At 50.3% G+C, this 12,694-nt stretch overlaps 5 protein-coding genes across 5 annotated transcripts; 2 read left to right on the forward strand and 3 right to left on the reverse strand.

Annotated features, from left to right (window-relative positions):
• Positions 1-2,799: 2,799 nt before the first annotated feature.
• On the reverse strand, positions 2,800-5,103 carry N7458_012553 (karyopherin alpha; the record flags this gene model as incomplete). Its single annotated transcript, XM_056915934.1, has 8 exons — positions 2,800-3,494; positions 3,557-3,688; positions 3,741-3,825; positions 3,899-4,162; positions 4,213-4,310; positions 4,373-4,455; positions 4,510-4,574; positions 4,864-5,103. The coding sequence occupies 8 exons, from the start codon at positions 5,101-5,103 to the stop codon at positions 2,800-2,802; spliced, it is 1,662 nt and encodes a 553-aa protein (XP_056760688.1).
• A 483-nt stretch (positions 5,104-5,586) lies between these two features.
• On the forward strand, positions 5,587-7,617 carry N7458_012554 (uncharacterized protein; the record flags this gene model as incomplete). The annotated part of the gene is made up of 4 exons (XM_056915935.1): positions 5,587-5,844; positions 5,915-6,812; positions 6,873-7,251; positions 7,314-7,617. The coding sequence occupies 4 exons, from the start codon at positions 5,587-5,589 to the stop codon at positions 7,615-7,617; spliced, it is 1,839 nt and encodes a 612-aa protein (XP_056760689.1).
• Positions 7,618-8,277: 660 nt separating this feature from the next.
• N7458_012555 (CCCH zinc finger protein) lies at positions 8,278-9,869 on the reverse strand (the record flags this gene model as incomplete). Its single annotated transcript, XM_056915936.1, has 4 exons — positions 8,278-8,779; positions 8,806-9,530; positions 9,594-9,737; positions 9,795-9,869. The coding sequence occupies 4 exons, from the start codon at positions 9,867-9,869 to the stop codon at positions 8,278-8,280; spliced, it is 1,446 nt and encodes a 481-aa protein (XP_056760690.1).
• A 458-nt stretch (positions 9,870-10,327) lies between these two features.
• On the forward strand, positions 10,328-11,263 carry N7458_012556 (putative translocon-associated protein, alpha subunit; the record flags this gene model as incomplete). The annotated part of the gene is made up of 3 exons (XM_056915937.1): positions 10,328-10,399; positions 10,509-10,933; positions 10,993-11,263. 3 exons carry the CDS (start codon positions 10,328-10,330, stop codon positions 11,261-11,263), a joined length of 768 nt encoding a protein of 255 aa, XP_056760691.1.
• A 328-nt stretch (positions 11,264-11,591) lies between these two features.
• N7458_012557 (DNA 5'-adenosine monophosphate hydrolase) lies at positions 11,592-12,492 on the reverse strand (the record flags this gene model as incomplete). The annotated part of the gene is made up of 2 exons (XM_056915938.1): positions 11,592-12,346; positions 12,405-12,492. The coding sequence occupies 2 exons, from the start codon at positions 12,490-12,492 to the stop codon at positions 11,592-11,594; spliced, it is 843 nt and encodes a 280-aa protein (XP_056760692.1).
• Between the last annotated feature and the right edge of the window lie 202 nt (positions 12,493-12,694).

Consider the following 12,694-nt stretch of genomic DNA (forward strand, 5'->3'; position numbering starts at 1 on the left):
CTTCTTCCTGTCGTCCAGCTATCACGCTCTCGCGACCACACGTGACGGGATCTTTCTCAAGAAGGAACGAGCTACCACGATTCGCACCTTCCATCTTCAACCCTCTTGCCCGTTTTATTCCTCTTTTCCCTTTTCTCCTTTTCCTTATTCTCTTCTTTCCTCACTTCTTCACTTCCTCAACTTTGACGACTTCAAACCCTTCTTCCCATCACGCAAATCATGCACACTGTTATTTTCTCTATATGACCAGCGTCAAGATGTGACCATGTCAGGATGTGGCCGGTGTCGAGATACAGAGAGGATTGACTAATCCATACTCGATCGGGTTGAGATATCATATGGTCTCTGCTGATTCCAGTCTTCTGAACGATCTGATCGTTACCGTTGCGGTTCTGTTTCCGCTCTCTATCGATCCGTTATTGACCCTGTCTCCTGCAAGAGGCTTCGACTGTGATTTTCCTCACGCCTTCCGAGTCTGCACCAGCTTGTCTGTCCTTCCCCAGACGGGAACACGGTCACGATTTTCATGAAGATTTCAATTTTCATAGTTCATATGTCCCTGGATCTGGTTGTCGTCCACCAATTGTCGATTGGTGTCCAAATACTGTGCCTTCCCATTCGCTGCAACGATTTATGAGCATTCCTGCTCCACATGGGGTTTGTCCACTGTTTGACTGTCTGTCTGGTATATGCAAGTCATGGTATGGTATCCGATTCTTATCGATGACCGACTCTTGCTATTTCTTGTGCTGTTTGATATTTGGTACACCTGTCTGTCCGGTTGTCCTATCGGGCTATGGAATTATTTTTTCGCTGACTTGCTCCAGTCACTATGCCTGGCCCTTTTTTTCTGTGTTATTCCTACTTCCTCTTATTTCCTCCAGATGTCCAAAGCTGCTTTCGTTCTTTCTCGGATATTTTTTCGCTCCCCTTGCCTTTTTCCTGTATCGTCTACTATTCCCTGTTCCCTCTATTGTTCCCTCTATTGTTCCCTCTATTGTTCCCTCTATTGTTCCCTCTATTGTTCCCTCTATTCTTCCCTCTATTCTTCCCTCTATTCTTCCCTCTATTCTTCCCTCTATTCTTCCCTCTATTCTTCCCTCTATTCTTCCCTCTATTCTTCCCTCTATTCTTCCCTCTATTCTTCCCTCTATTCTTCCCTCTATTCTTCCCTCTATTCTTCCCTCTATTCTTCCCTCTATTCTTCCCTCTATTCTTCCCTCTATTCTTCCCTCTGTACGTTCCTTAGTCTTTATTCTCGGTCAATGGTGACTTCTTTGGCTCCCTTCAAGTCTTTAGGACCTTTCGCCACGTGTATACCCTTTCAATTTGCCTTTGCGGACATGAATCGTTCACAATTCTCAATTGACGGCGACCCACTTGCCCTTCGCATTTGCCTCCGAATTCGATCTGAACGACCGCCCGTTTCGAAAATATCAGAGAGCAACAATTCCAGGGATTAACAAAATCCTTACTCGCGTTTGATGGTTCCTGGTGATGCAGATTGTGGGATCCATACCAATTCAGGCGTCGGCTGTCTACCACATCCATCGACAACCACACAAGAGATATTGACACTAGGCTTGAGGAGGAGAAAACAATATGTACACTTTCGCACAAACTGAGCTGGATATGATACCTCTCAACAAAATCAAGCAATATCAGAGATCGATCGAATCGGCCGTTACCCATTGAAGAAACCGTAGACGGGATGAGGAAGACCTTAAAAAAGAGAGACAATTAGCGTCTGGACAGCCCGATGACCCGCCTTTCATCATCGACTGAGTGGTTCATGTATTGTATTTCTGCCTGTTTTCAATTTTATCCGTATCCTTGTTCCTACTAGTGCTCTTCATAGATGGCTCGGCACATCGCCAGCTCTGCTGTTCAATCGGCTGTTCATTAGTACCGTTGGGAGTGCCGAAAGAAAACCCGACGAGGAATAAATCCTGTTCGTAGCTGTAGAAGTCATATGGCGAGGCCAGGGCTACTAGGCCCAATCTGTTACCCGCGCAGGCTTAGAATGAAAAAGCCCACGGCGCAATTCAATCAGTACAAGAGGAACATCAGATTATAATGAGAACGAGGGGTTATTTCTCGACGAAAACGATGAAGATAGACTGCACAAGACGCGATATTTTTCAGGCAGCCTGCAAAGAGATTCTACAGACCATAGCGCGATCGTCGAACCATACGTCAGCCAAGGTCCACGATATCATCGGCAAAGATATCAAATCAAAATCCAGCAAATAACTGCAAGAAACAGCATCTACCGAAGAAAGATCTGCCAACATCAACGCCCCTGGTGCCAGCAAGAGGAAATCATGACCTAAGGAGGGAACACCAGGTATTCGAGAAAAGGAAGTGACATTAACATAAATGGGAAATAACCTGCAAACAAAATACGCCTGTGTATGAGGATGCTAAAAAAGGGGGAGGGTTTACATGACGGTGAATCTTTATCGTGAATCAAATGGGGGCCAGAGAAACGGAGAAGGGGGCTGGGAAGATCATGACAGAGACCCAGGGCAACAAGAGGATGGATGGAAGGGACAAAGCTCCCGTCACTGCTATAAAACCATGAGAGTATGGAGCAGGGAGACCGGGAAGGGAACTGAGACGGGCAGGGGGGTTTGCTTGAGCAAAAGTCTTCTTGGGGCTCAACAGGATCGGACTCCGCAGATGATTTTGAACGAAGCCGGAACAAGCTGAATTAAGAAAAAAGTAGAATCAAGGTTTGAAAGGAGCAACAACCAGGGTGAATTGAAGCATGCATAGTAGCAGGAGTAATCGATCCCTTTACATATCCATGGAGTCAGCACCACTGGCGAAGTTGAATCCGCCGGCAGGCTGTTGCTGGCCAGTGCCGAGAGCGAAGCCAGCCTGGGTCTGCTGGGGAGCGAGCTCGTCGATCTCGCCAGCGGCCTCGTCCTCATCGGAGAAGTACTTCTCGATGATGTTGTAAGCCTTCATGTAGATCTCCTCGTTGGCGTTGTTCTGGCAGTCGTGGATCTTCTCCATACCACCAGCCTCCTCGATGAAGAGAGCGTAGCGGTTGACGCGGGCATCACCCTGGCCAGCCTCCTTGTCCATCTCACCAACCTTCAGGATATTCTCAAGGCCATCTAGAGCAACCTGGATAATCTTGTTGTCGGGGCAAGCAAGCAAATCGCAAAGGGGTTTGATGCATCCTTGGGACACAAGGTAGCGGATCTGGTCAGGCTTCTGGAGACCACCTGAGGTGGCGTTGGAGATCGCCCAGCAAGCCTCCTTGCGGGTCTTGAAATCACCGTTGGCCAAAAGGTTGATAAGAGGGGCAATAATACCAGCATCAATGACGGCCTGGATCTGACTTGAGTTTCCAGCGGTGATGTTGGAAATCGTCCAGCAAGCCTCCTTGCGGATGCCGTCCTTGGTAGAACTCAAAAGAGAAAGCAGAGCGGGGAGGGAGCCGCAGTTGATGATGACCTGGGTTTGAACATCGTCACCGGTAACTATGAAAAAGTCAGTGAGCGCTATCATCAATACCTATATGAATATTTAAGGTATTACTTACCGATGTTGCCAACCGAGCGAAGAGCGGGAGTCTGAACGGAGGTAGAAGCATGCATGAGAAGCTCCACAAGGCGACGAGGGATGCCAGCCTCAATGACAGCTTGAATCTTATCGTTGCTGCCGTCGGACAGGTCTGTTCTGAAGTTAATACATGTCAGATCACATATAACGGAAAATATTCATACAAGAAATGGCCCAGCAGGCATCGATCAGCACCTCATCATCGAGCATGTAGATAAGCTTGGCGAGGACTGGCAGAGCAGGGGCAATCTAAATTGAATGTTAATCAAATGCTTCCAAAACAATATAGGAGCGCTCGTATAGCGCAGTAGGGCGAACATACGGTGTTCCAGTCGGGCTGAGGGGTCTTGCCACGGCAGAAGTTGCTGAGGGTCCAAGTTGCGTTGCGGAGCATGCTCAGCTTACGGCCATCGTTGATGAGGTTCAGGAGGGGGCGCAGGGCACCAGCGCCCAGAACGAAGTCACGGCAGTGAGGGCTGTCACCAGCAATGTTTCCGAGGGCCCAAACAGCTTGCTCCCGCACATCGGGCTCGGGGCTGCTGAGGAGCTCGACGAAGATGGGCACAGCGCCGGCGGAGATAACGACCTATAGCATAATTAGCGACGAACAGTTGAAAAGTCCGGGAAGTCACGTACTTGAGTCTGAGTAGCGCTTCCACTAGCAATGTTTGTGAGGGCCCAGGCAGCTTCGAATTGCACAAGAGTGTGGGGGGAGCGGAGGAACTCGACGAAACCTGGATAGTGAATCAGCACTTGTTATCGAGCAATCAAGAATAAGACGGGCAGATTGACTCACGGCTAACAACACCGGTCTCAATAACGCGCTCGATAGGCGGATTGCGCTCCTTGGAGAGCAGTTTACGGAAACGAGTGGTAGAGCTAGACAAAGTTAAAAAAAAATTGATCCGATAAGAGCTTTGCTCAGTTATTTACCTGATCTGGTCCTCGACGGAATCGGAGAAGACACCCTTCACCATCAGAGGGAGCTCGACGTTCAGCTATAGAATCCATCGTTAGCTTTTGTGCCAACTGGCGTGGTGGGGTCGTGTGTAGTAATGGCTCGGGTTGGAGGGGTTGGCCCCATAGCAACCGGGCGGTGAAAAAATTCCATGTTGATGATCGCATCATACAAACAAAAGTAGTGTAGAACGAGAGTGACCAACGAGGAGCAGGAGACGAGATTCGGTGATAATCCCCGAAGAGCGAAGAATCATCCAAAGCAAAATCCAAGCTCCTGGGGAAGAGACAGGGTGGGAGAAGAAACGTAGAACAAGCAAGACTACTCACCTCGCTCTCGATAGCACTGGCCTCATCATCACTCTCGGTGGCGGCAGCCATGCTACCACCGACACCAATTCCTCCATCACGAGTCACAATACCACGTCGCTTGGCAAGACCTTCCTCGCGCTTTTGCTTGCGAATCTCGATTTGCTGCTCCTCACGGCGGCGACGGAGCTCATCGGGGCGGAACTGGTTCTTGGCCTTGAACTGCGTCCGGCGATGCTCGGGAATATAGCGTTCCGCCATGGTGTGTGTTGTAGAAAGAAGAAAGCGCGCCTCGGAAGTTCAGGGTTGAGTGAAGAGGTGATGGGAATGGGCGCGCTGGCGATGGTGGAGGGGGGAGGAAGGAGAGATGTGGGGGAAGGAAGAAGAGGAAGAAAGGTTTCGTGTGGGAAGGAGGGGGAGTCATGTGACACTCCCCGATATTATTTACTCTCCACGCGTTTGTACTGCGAGCTGTCAATCATCCTGGCTCAAGGGTGATACCGATTTGATACGACTAACTGCCGATTATTTGCAGGAACTCTCCTTCATCTGCCTGACTTGCACTTTTTTTCGTGGAGGGCCAGAGAGCGTGCCCGACCGGGTCAGCATGGACTTTCACTAAAGAGCTGGACAAGAAAGTGGCTGCTCTTGTCCCTGGAACAAAGACCTTCATCGGCGATCACAAGCTTCTGAAACAGTGGTCAATGACAATAGCCTGTTCGATAGACCGAATCCTGTCCAATTATGGCATCTCCCGAGCTGGTGGATATCACCACTGCATGCTCTCGTCGAGGCTATGTGAGCACCGTTGGTGTTGTGGTGGATGTTTTGCCACCCTATCGCACCAAAGGATCTTCGGCCTGTGTCACTTTCACCCTCAAAGACCGTCATTTTGATCAGCCATCCTGGTCTGGGGGTCTCAAGGTCAAATACTTCAACGACCGGATGGACACTCTCCCCAATGCCCAGCTTAATGATGTAGTTTTACTACGGAATGTCCGAGTAGGTGCTGCGTTTGGGGTCTTGCTTCGACCATACTTATCCAAGGCATGGACTAACTCCGTTCTTCCAGATTAACATGTTCAATGACAGGCCGAACGGGGTTGCTTCTCAGCATGACAATGTCCCGTGGGCAATCATCCGATCAGAGCCAGATCCTAGCTCAAGCCCATCCATTACGACAGGCCCTACTTCTTTTCCACTCACGTCACTGGAGAAGCGAGTGGCCATAATGCTCCTGGATGGGATTAATACGGACAAATCGGCCACCGTGACACAGCCAGTGCAGCAAGAGGCAGTCCCACAGCAGCCCACTGAAGTAGTTCAAGCGTCCATGACGACACCGAACATAAAGAACGGACTGCCACTTGTGTTGATTCAAGAGGTGCAGCCTGGACCTTTTGTCCAGATACTCGGTCAAGTAGTGAAATTGAAAACCTACGATAGCGAGAAATGCATCCTGTACTTGACCGATTACACATCACATGAATCTCTGGTCGACATCAAGAAAGACGGTGAAGATGATATGGGCACTGAGGGAGACACATATGACTATCTGTCCCGAAGAAAGAAGAACTGGCCTGGTCCCTGGGGCAAATTGACTATACAAGTTACTCTATGGGAACCACACGCTACCTTCGCCCGAGCACATGTGAATAATGGCCAACTTGTGCTTCTGACATACACGCGTATCAAGTCCGGGTATAACAGTGGCTTGGAGGCTGTTGTCCACCAGGATAAGCGATATCCAAATAAGATCCACGTGAACATCATCTCCCATGAAGACGATCGAGCTCGGGACCTCATGGAACGACGAAAGGAATACTGGAAAATCCACGGAAAGCCCAGCGATGATCCGAAGAAAGCTTCGAAAAAGAAGAAGAGCGAGCAAAAGAAAAAGGACGAAAGGGTGGAAGAAGGCCAGAAGTCGCTGACCTTGCCTGCATCTCGGAGGAACAACAACCCTTCGAGTAAGCCAATTATTCATGCCTGGTTGGAAGTATGCCGAATGCTAACAACGTTTGCAATAGTCAAAACACGATCCTACGATGTCCCTGTCCGCTCCATACCGAGAATTCTATCAGGTGAATCGCACATCAATACAATTCCCGGGGGAATCACCTACCAACTCCCTTTTCAAAATGTCTGCTACCGACCCGAAGTCCGCGTGGTTGACTTCTTCCCTCCAAAACTCGAAGACTTTGCGGTACAGGTTCCAATGGAATCAGTTCTAGCGGGCAAGGATGGTCAACCCCCAGCCGGTACTCCACGCATGGAATGGGAATGGCGGTTTTGCCTCCTGGTTGAAGGAACTGAGCCCTTGACGTCCAAAAATGACGTCCGAGCGCAGATGAAGCTCTTTGTTACGGGTGCAGAGGCCGTGCATCTGCTAGGTCTTGATCCTACCGAGTAAGTAGTAAGCTCCGCGGTTGCGAAATACCACCACACAATTGCTGATCACTCTCTTGCAGCCTCCGCCAACATCAGACTAGGTTAGAACAGCTCAGACAGCAATTGTTTATTCTCTGGGGTAACCTTGAAGAGTTGAAGCAGGAGCATGCCGCGACTGCAGGTCCCGATGAATACTGGGTTCCGACCAAAACATCCTCATTGCCTTTCATATGCTGCATCAAGGAATACGGTGTGCCATGTACTCATCCAGTCGACCCTGACGAGATGGCAGTGGATGGGGCCGGCAGGCCGGGTTGCATTATCCGGGGCTGCTTTGGGTGGGAAAGACGATTTGCCATGTTTGGGACGACAATTCATTCATGAATTTTCAATATTTCATACTTCTGCACACATGGGCACAGTTTCAAGCTGTCACTAAAGCGATTGCCACCTTGGGGCATTCTACATGAAAGAAACGAGAGTGTCTAAATCTTATTGAAAATATCAAAATATTTGCGTAATAGTGATACGGCTCCATTTTGCACCAGTGCATAATGGGATAAACCCATGTTTCAGGACCCATGTAAACGCCCCGGAAATTGCTAACCTAAACCTCATTCCATGAGGACTATTGATGAAATCGCAGTGACAACTCACGTTCATCCTGTACTCCATTCCGAGTAACTCCATAAATGGTAAAAGTGAATGAAAATCCCATCAACCTGGAGATACGTCCGGCATTTCTGTGTTGATAAACCCCCACACGACCAAAATAATCAAAAAATAAAATAAAACCCAAGGTACAACTCAAGAGAGAACGCCACGCACGGATGATGCAGCTGGGTCAGGGCAACGGCCTATCTTCTTCTGTGTCACACTGAATCTGCAGGGAAGATGCATGCGACATCCCCTTCGGCACACACCTTGATTTGGGAAAACTGAACCCACGTATGCCCTTCAGTCATGCCACACTTGATAATGAGGCGCCTCTGAAAGACATGTCCAAACGCAAGACAATTTAATCTGCCAAATGCTGATTGCCACTTAAATCTTTGTCACTTTAACGATAGTGGTGTCAATGCCGTGAGCGATTGGTTCAAATCGACAACTATCGCCACGGAAGCAGGTCTTTTTCCCAGGCTCGCTCTGGGGGCAGCGATGACCGTAGATACACTCGGGGTCATCACAATCCAGACCAAATCGGCAGGGAGTCATACGAGCAATGGCAGTCAAGATATGAAGTTCCTGCTTAGTCAACTTGCGATCATGATCGTGGTAGCAGTACTCTTCGTTAGGACACTCTCCCAGTAGGAAGTGGTAGTTGCACAGCTTCAGCTTCTTCAGGCGATTCAAATCATCACGAGGAATGCTCTTGAAGTCAAGGCGATCCACACGCTGCCCGTATTTATTGCGCTCCACCGTTTTAGGAGCCGTGGAGCCAGTTGCTTTGGGGCGAGCCACGTGTTGGAAATCAGGCGCAGTGTCGATTTGATTCGGAGTTGAAACTGACAAGGCGACGCCCGAGGCACTCGTGTTGGTGGATGTCCTGGATAGAGGGGGGGAGGATTTGACAAATTCGAGAATTGTCGGGAAGGAGAAGGCGTGAGCACAGATCTCGTGGGCAAGGCGCTCTTCCAAGGAGCGGCAGCCCACGCAGGTGCCATTTTTGTGGATCGGAGAACATCTGGGAATTTCGCGATGCGATATGAACTTTTCACTGCATCCAATTCTTTCTCGAATGCGACACCCTCCACAAGCGAGACGCGGCCAGTGAGGTCGTTGTCTTTTGACACATCTTCAAGGAAGAGCGCATATTCAGTATTGGACGGGCAGCCGACGAAGATCTGGTGGCAGTGGCAATTGTAAAGAAAAACTTGGAAGGTCTCTGCACAGTGGAGAAAAAACGGATCAGTCAAGACTTCACAAATATTATACCAGAGGTTGAGCCACAAACCTTGAATCTTATTATGCGCACTGCTTTTTCCAGATCCGACATCCACAATTTCAGAACACGACATGGTCTCGTTGAAGCCTCGAATAAAATCATGGATGGCACAGGGATCTGTGAAGACTCCGTTGCGCGCGCACTGCTCTCCAAAGCCTTTCGCATTCATGTAAATCTTCATCATTATCTTCGGGGTGGTGACGCTCGGGAGATTCGACTTTAAATATGAATGGATCGAAGCGTAGAGCTGGTCCGCCGCGTTGCGGCCACCCTCTTCGCCGGCCTGCAAAAATTCGTCCTTGAAGATTATGCCCTCGCCGTCAAGTAACACGACAACAAAAGGTTCTCGGTCCTGCAAGGAACCAGCCACATATCAGCGCATGCTCCTGGGTGACATCCCGCCACGCGCGCTCACCATAATAGTTTTGATCTGGGATATCTGTTGCATCAACTCCATTTCATGTAGCTGAATATCCCGATTGAACCGAGTCTCGCGTTCATGGTCGAGTTTTTCTTGGGCGAAGGAGGCCTCTAGGTCGGTTACTCGCTGAAGGAGATCCTATCGTGGAGCGCAAGTAATTAGCTTCTGTAGGTGTCAAAGGAGGAAGGCGCCTACCTCGATAAGCTGATTCTTTTGCTGGTCCAGCGTGCCCAGCTGGCGATATCGCTCAAGATATGGTGTTGAAGTCATTTTGGTGGTGATCAATGTGAGTCAAACGGATTGGTCTGAACTTGGTGGTAGAGAGAGGAAGATTCAAAAATTGTGAAGATTGGGTGATTGGGTTCTTGAGAAAAGGAAGATAGCGTCAAAGTAGGCAGGCGCTTGCGCGACAACACGGCGGTTAGCCCTCTTTGAGACGAGATTCTCGTGGGAACTGAAGAAGAGTACTCTCTTCCTTAGGGCCCTATAGAAGATTAATGCACCTTGCTATGCCTTGGTGTTATTCTCTTTCTTGTCTTCCAAAAAAAAAAAATCTCGATCTTCAAAGGGAGAAGACGCGATGCTGAGTCAGCTTCCCCGGTACCTCACTTACCGAGTGGACCTCCCGTTGGCTAAATTGCAACGTGTGATCACCCCTACTTACCTCTTTCTCTCGTCTCGTGTACTTCTCTTCTTTTCCCTCACCTCCAATTCTCCCCGCTTTCAAGATGACTCGCTTTGGATTCCTCTCCCTGGCTCTTCTCTCGCTCCAGGCCTTTGTTGGCACCGGCTTTGCTGCTGTAAGTTTGATCTGGCTTGCTCGCGAGACTGATGTCTCAATTGCGAGCGTTCGAACGGTGGAGACGCCCAATGGCCATTGACTGACATCAATATCTATTTCTCACGTAGGATGCTGAGCAGGTTGCAGAGTCTGAGGCTCTCACTCTCGCCGTCTCGGCTGAGGCCTCTTTCCCTGCCTCTGAGATCTTTGGTGTGAAGCTCATTAACGGTCACCCGACCCAGGCGTTGATTGCCTTCACCAACGATGAGCCGAACCCTGTTACCGTCAACTTCCTTGGAGGAAGCCTCTGGAGTCTCGATGAGCAGAGCAAGAATGTTCGCAACCTGACCGCCACTCGTTACGGTGTTGAGATCCCCGCGAACTCCAAGGAGAGCATCAGCTACAGCTTCGCGACTGAGATGCACCCGGTGGACCTCCGTCTGAACATCGCGGCCGTCATGTCCGACAGCGAGGGTCACTTCTTCACCGTCCAGGCCTTCAATGGCACTGTGAGCGTGGTGGAGCCTGAGACCAGCATCTTCGACCCCCAGATGTAGATTCCCCCCCCCGAAAATCCTTCTGGGATCAAATGGCACTGACCGTGAATTGTAGCATCTTCCTCTACTTCTTCCTCCTGGCCTGCTTTGTCGGTGTCGTCTACTTCTTCTACAATGTCTGGATCGCGCCCTACTTCCCCCAGAAGCACAAGGGTGGCAAGTCCGGCGAGAAGAAGACTCCTGCCAAGCGCGAGATTGCTGAGGATACCTCCAGCCCTGCTGTCGCCTCGGCCACCACCTACAACGCTGACTGGATCCCTGCCCACCACATCAACCGCCCGGAAGCCCGGAAGGTCAAGGGCAGCAAGTCCAAGGCCCGCGCGTAAACCAACGGCATGCGACCAGGAAACTTGAGGGTGAAGGTGAGGGGGGATTGGGGACGAGAGAAGCGCAAGGCTTGTGTCTGGAATTCTGTCGAGGCCAATTAGCGGAGACAAATGTGACGCGGACGCTGAGACATGCGCTGCGCGTTCATCCTTCTGTCTGCCGCTTTGACGCCGGAACATGTACATTTACAAAGAACACGATTTGGCCCAGTATAGCTGCCTCCGAAAGCCATTCTTGGAGGACTAGGGAGGCTCAATCTGCATTATGAAAATAAGCCGGTCTCTTCTTGCAGCGGACGTGGTGGTCTGCGCATGGTGGCCCAGTCGGTTACAGCGTCTTCCATTCTTTGAACTCCTCTTCTAGATGTTTCTTAAGCTCGACGAAACGGTTCCCAAAATTATTACCACAGCGCCAGCAGGTGAAGTCCTGCTTTAGATAGCCTTCAGATGTCGGATGCCGCCGCTTGTCGTCCGCAGCCAAGGGAAAATCGTCAATAGGCACGAAAAAAGGCGTAGAAAAGCTGTTGTAATGCTTTCGGTGCTTCAGCCGCTCGCTATACCGGTCCACCGCAATAACATGGATATGTAGATGGTTCATTGAAGGGACTGCATGAACACCGCACATAATCTCCTGGTCCCAATCGCGTCCAGGCGGCAGCTCGTCTGGTGGCGGGTCGGCGTTCAACGCAGCCCGTCTCGCTTGCTCCTGCGCCGAGTCCTTGCCATATTTTCGTCGCAGCTCGCCGGCAGCTAGCTTGCGAAGCTTCTGCACTTCTGCCTTGACCTTCGTGAGGAACTCGGCATCTTCAAAGGCCTCGAATGGGTGGAGACGCGTCTTGGTCTGGTCGCGTGGGAGAAGGAGAAGGTGCAGCGACGATTTAGGGAACATATCGTGAATCGCCACAAAGTCCTCGTTATGGTAGACAACGACGCTGGACGGATATGACTCCGGCTTTGCGATGTATGCGCCCAGTCCGTCGCGGCCTCCAGAGAAAGCCTTGCGACCGTGTGGCACGTTGCCTTTGGAGGAGTTACTGGAAGCGTGTTTCGGCTGCTTATTTCGGGACGAGAGAAGCTCGGTGACTATGAGAGGTCCAAGTCAGTATCATCACGTATAACTGGAGATCACGACCAGACTCACAGGCATTTCTCTTTTCCGCCGTTGTAGGCTGCTCTGCGGCAGACGCCGTAGCTTTGGTCTGGCCTAGATCCTGCTCCATCTCAGACATGATGGGCAAGTACCGAAGACGAACAATCACATGGATAGGGAGAAAGGATGTAGAAAGGAACTTTTCCAATAGACCCTTCCACAGACGCAAAGAAGGCCTCTTCTTTGCGACCGTTGCATGCGGCAGCAAGTCCGAGTCCGACTTCCCAAAAGTCTCCCCGCAATCAGCCCAAAGCGGTTTAGTGCGGGACAAATGACCAAAA

This window comes from Penicillium daleae, assembly GCF_028827525.1.
Source record: "Penicillium daleae strain IBT 16125 chromosome Unknown utg000009l_segment0_segment0, whole genome shotgun sequence".
NCBI classification, from domain to species: Eukaryota; Fungi; Ascomycota; class Eurotiomycetes; order Eurotiales; family Aspergillaceae; genus Penicillium; species Penicillium daleae.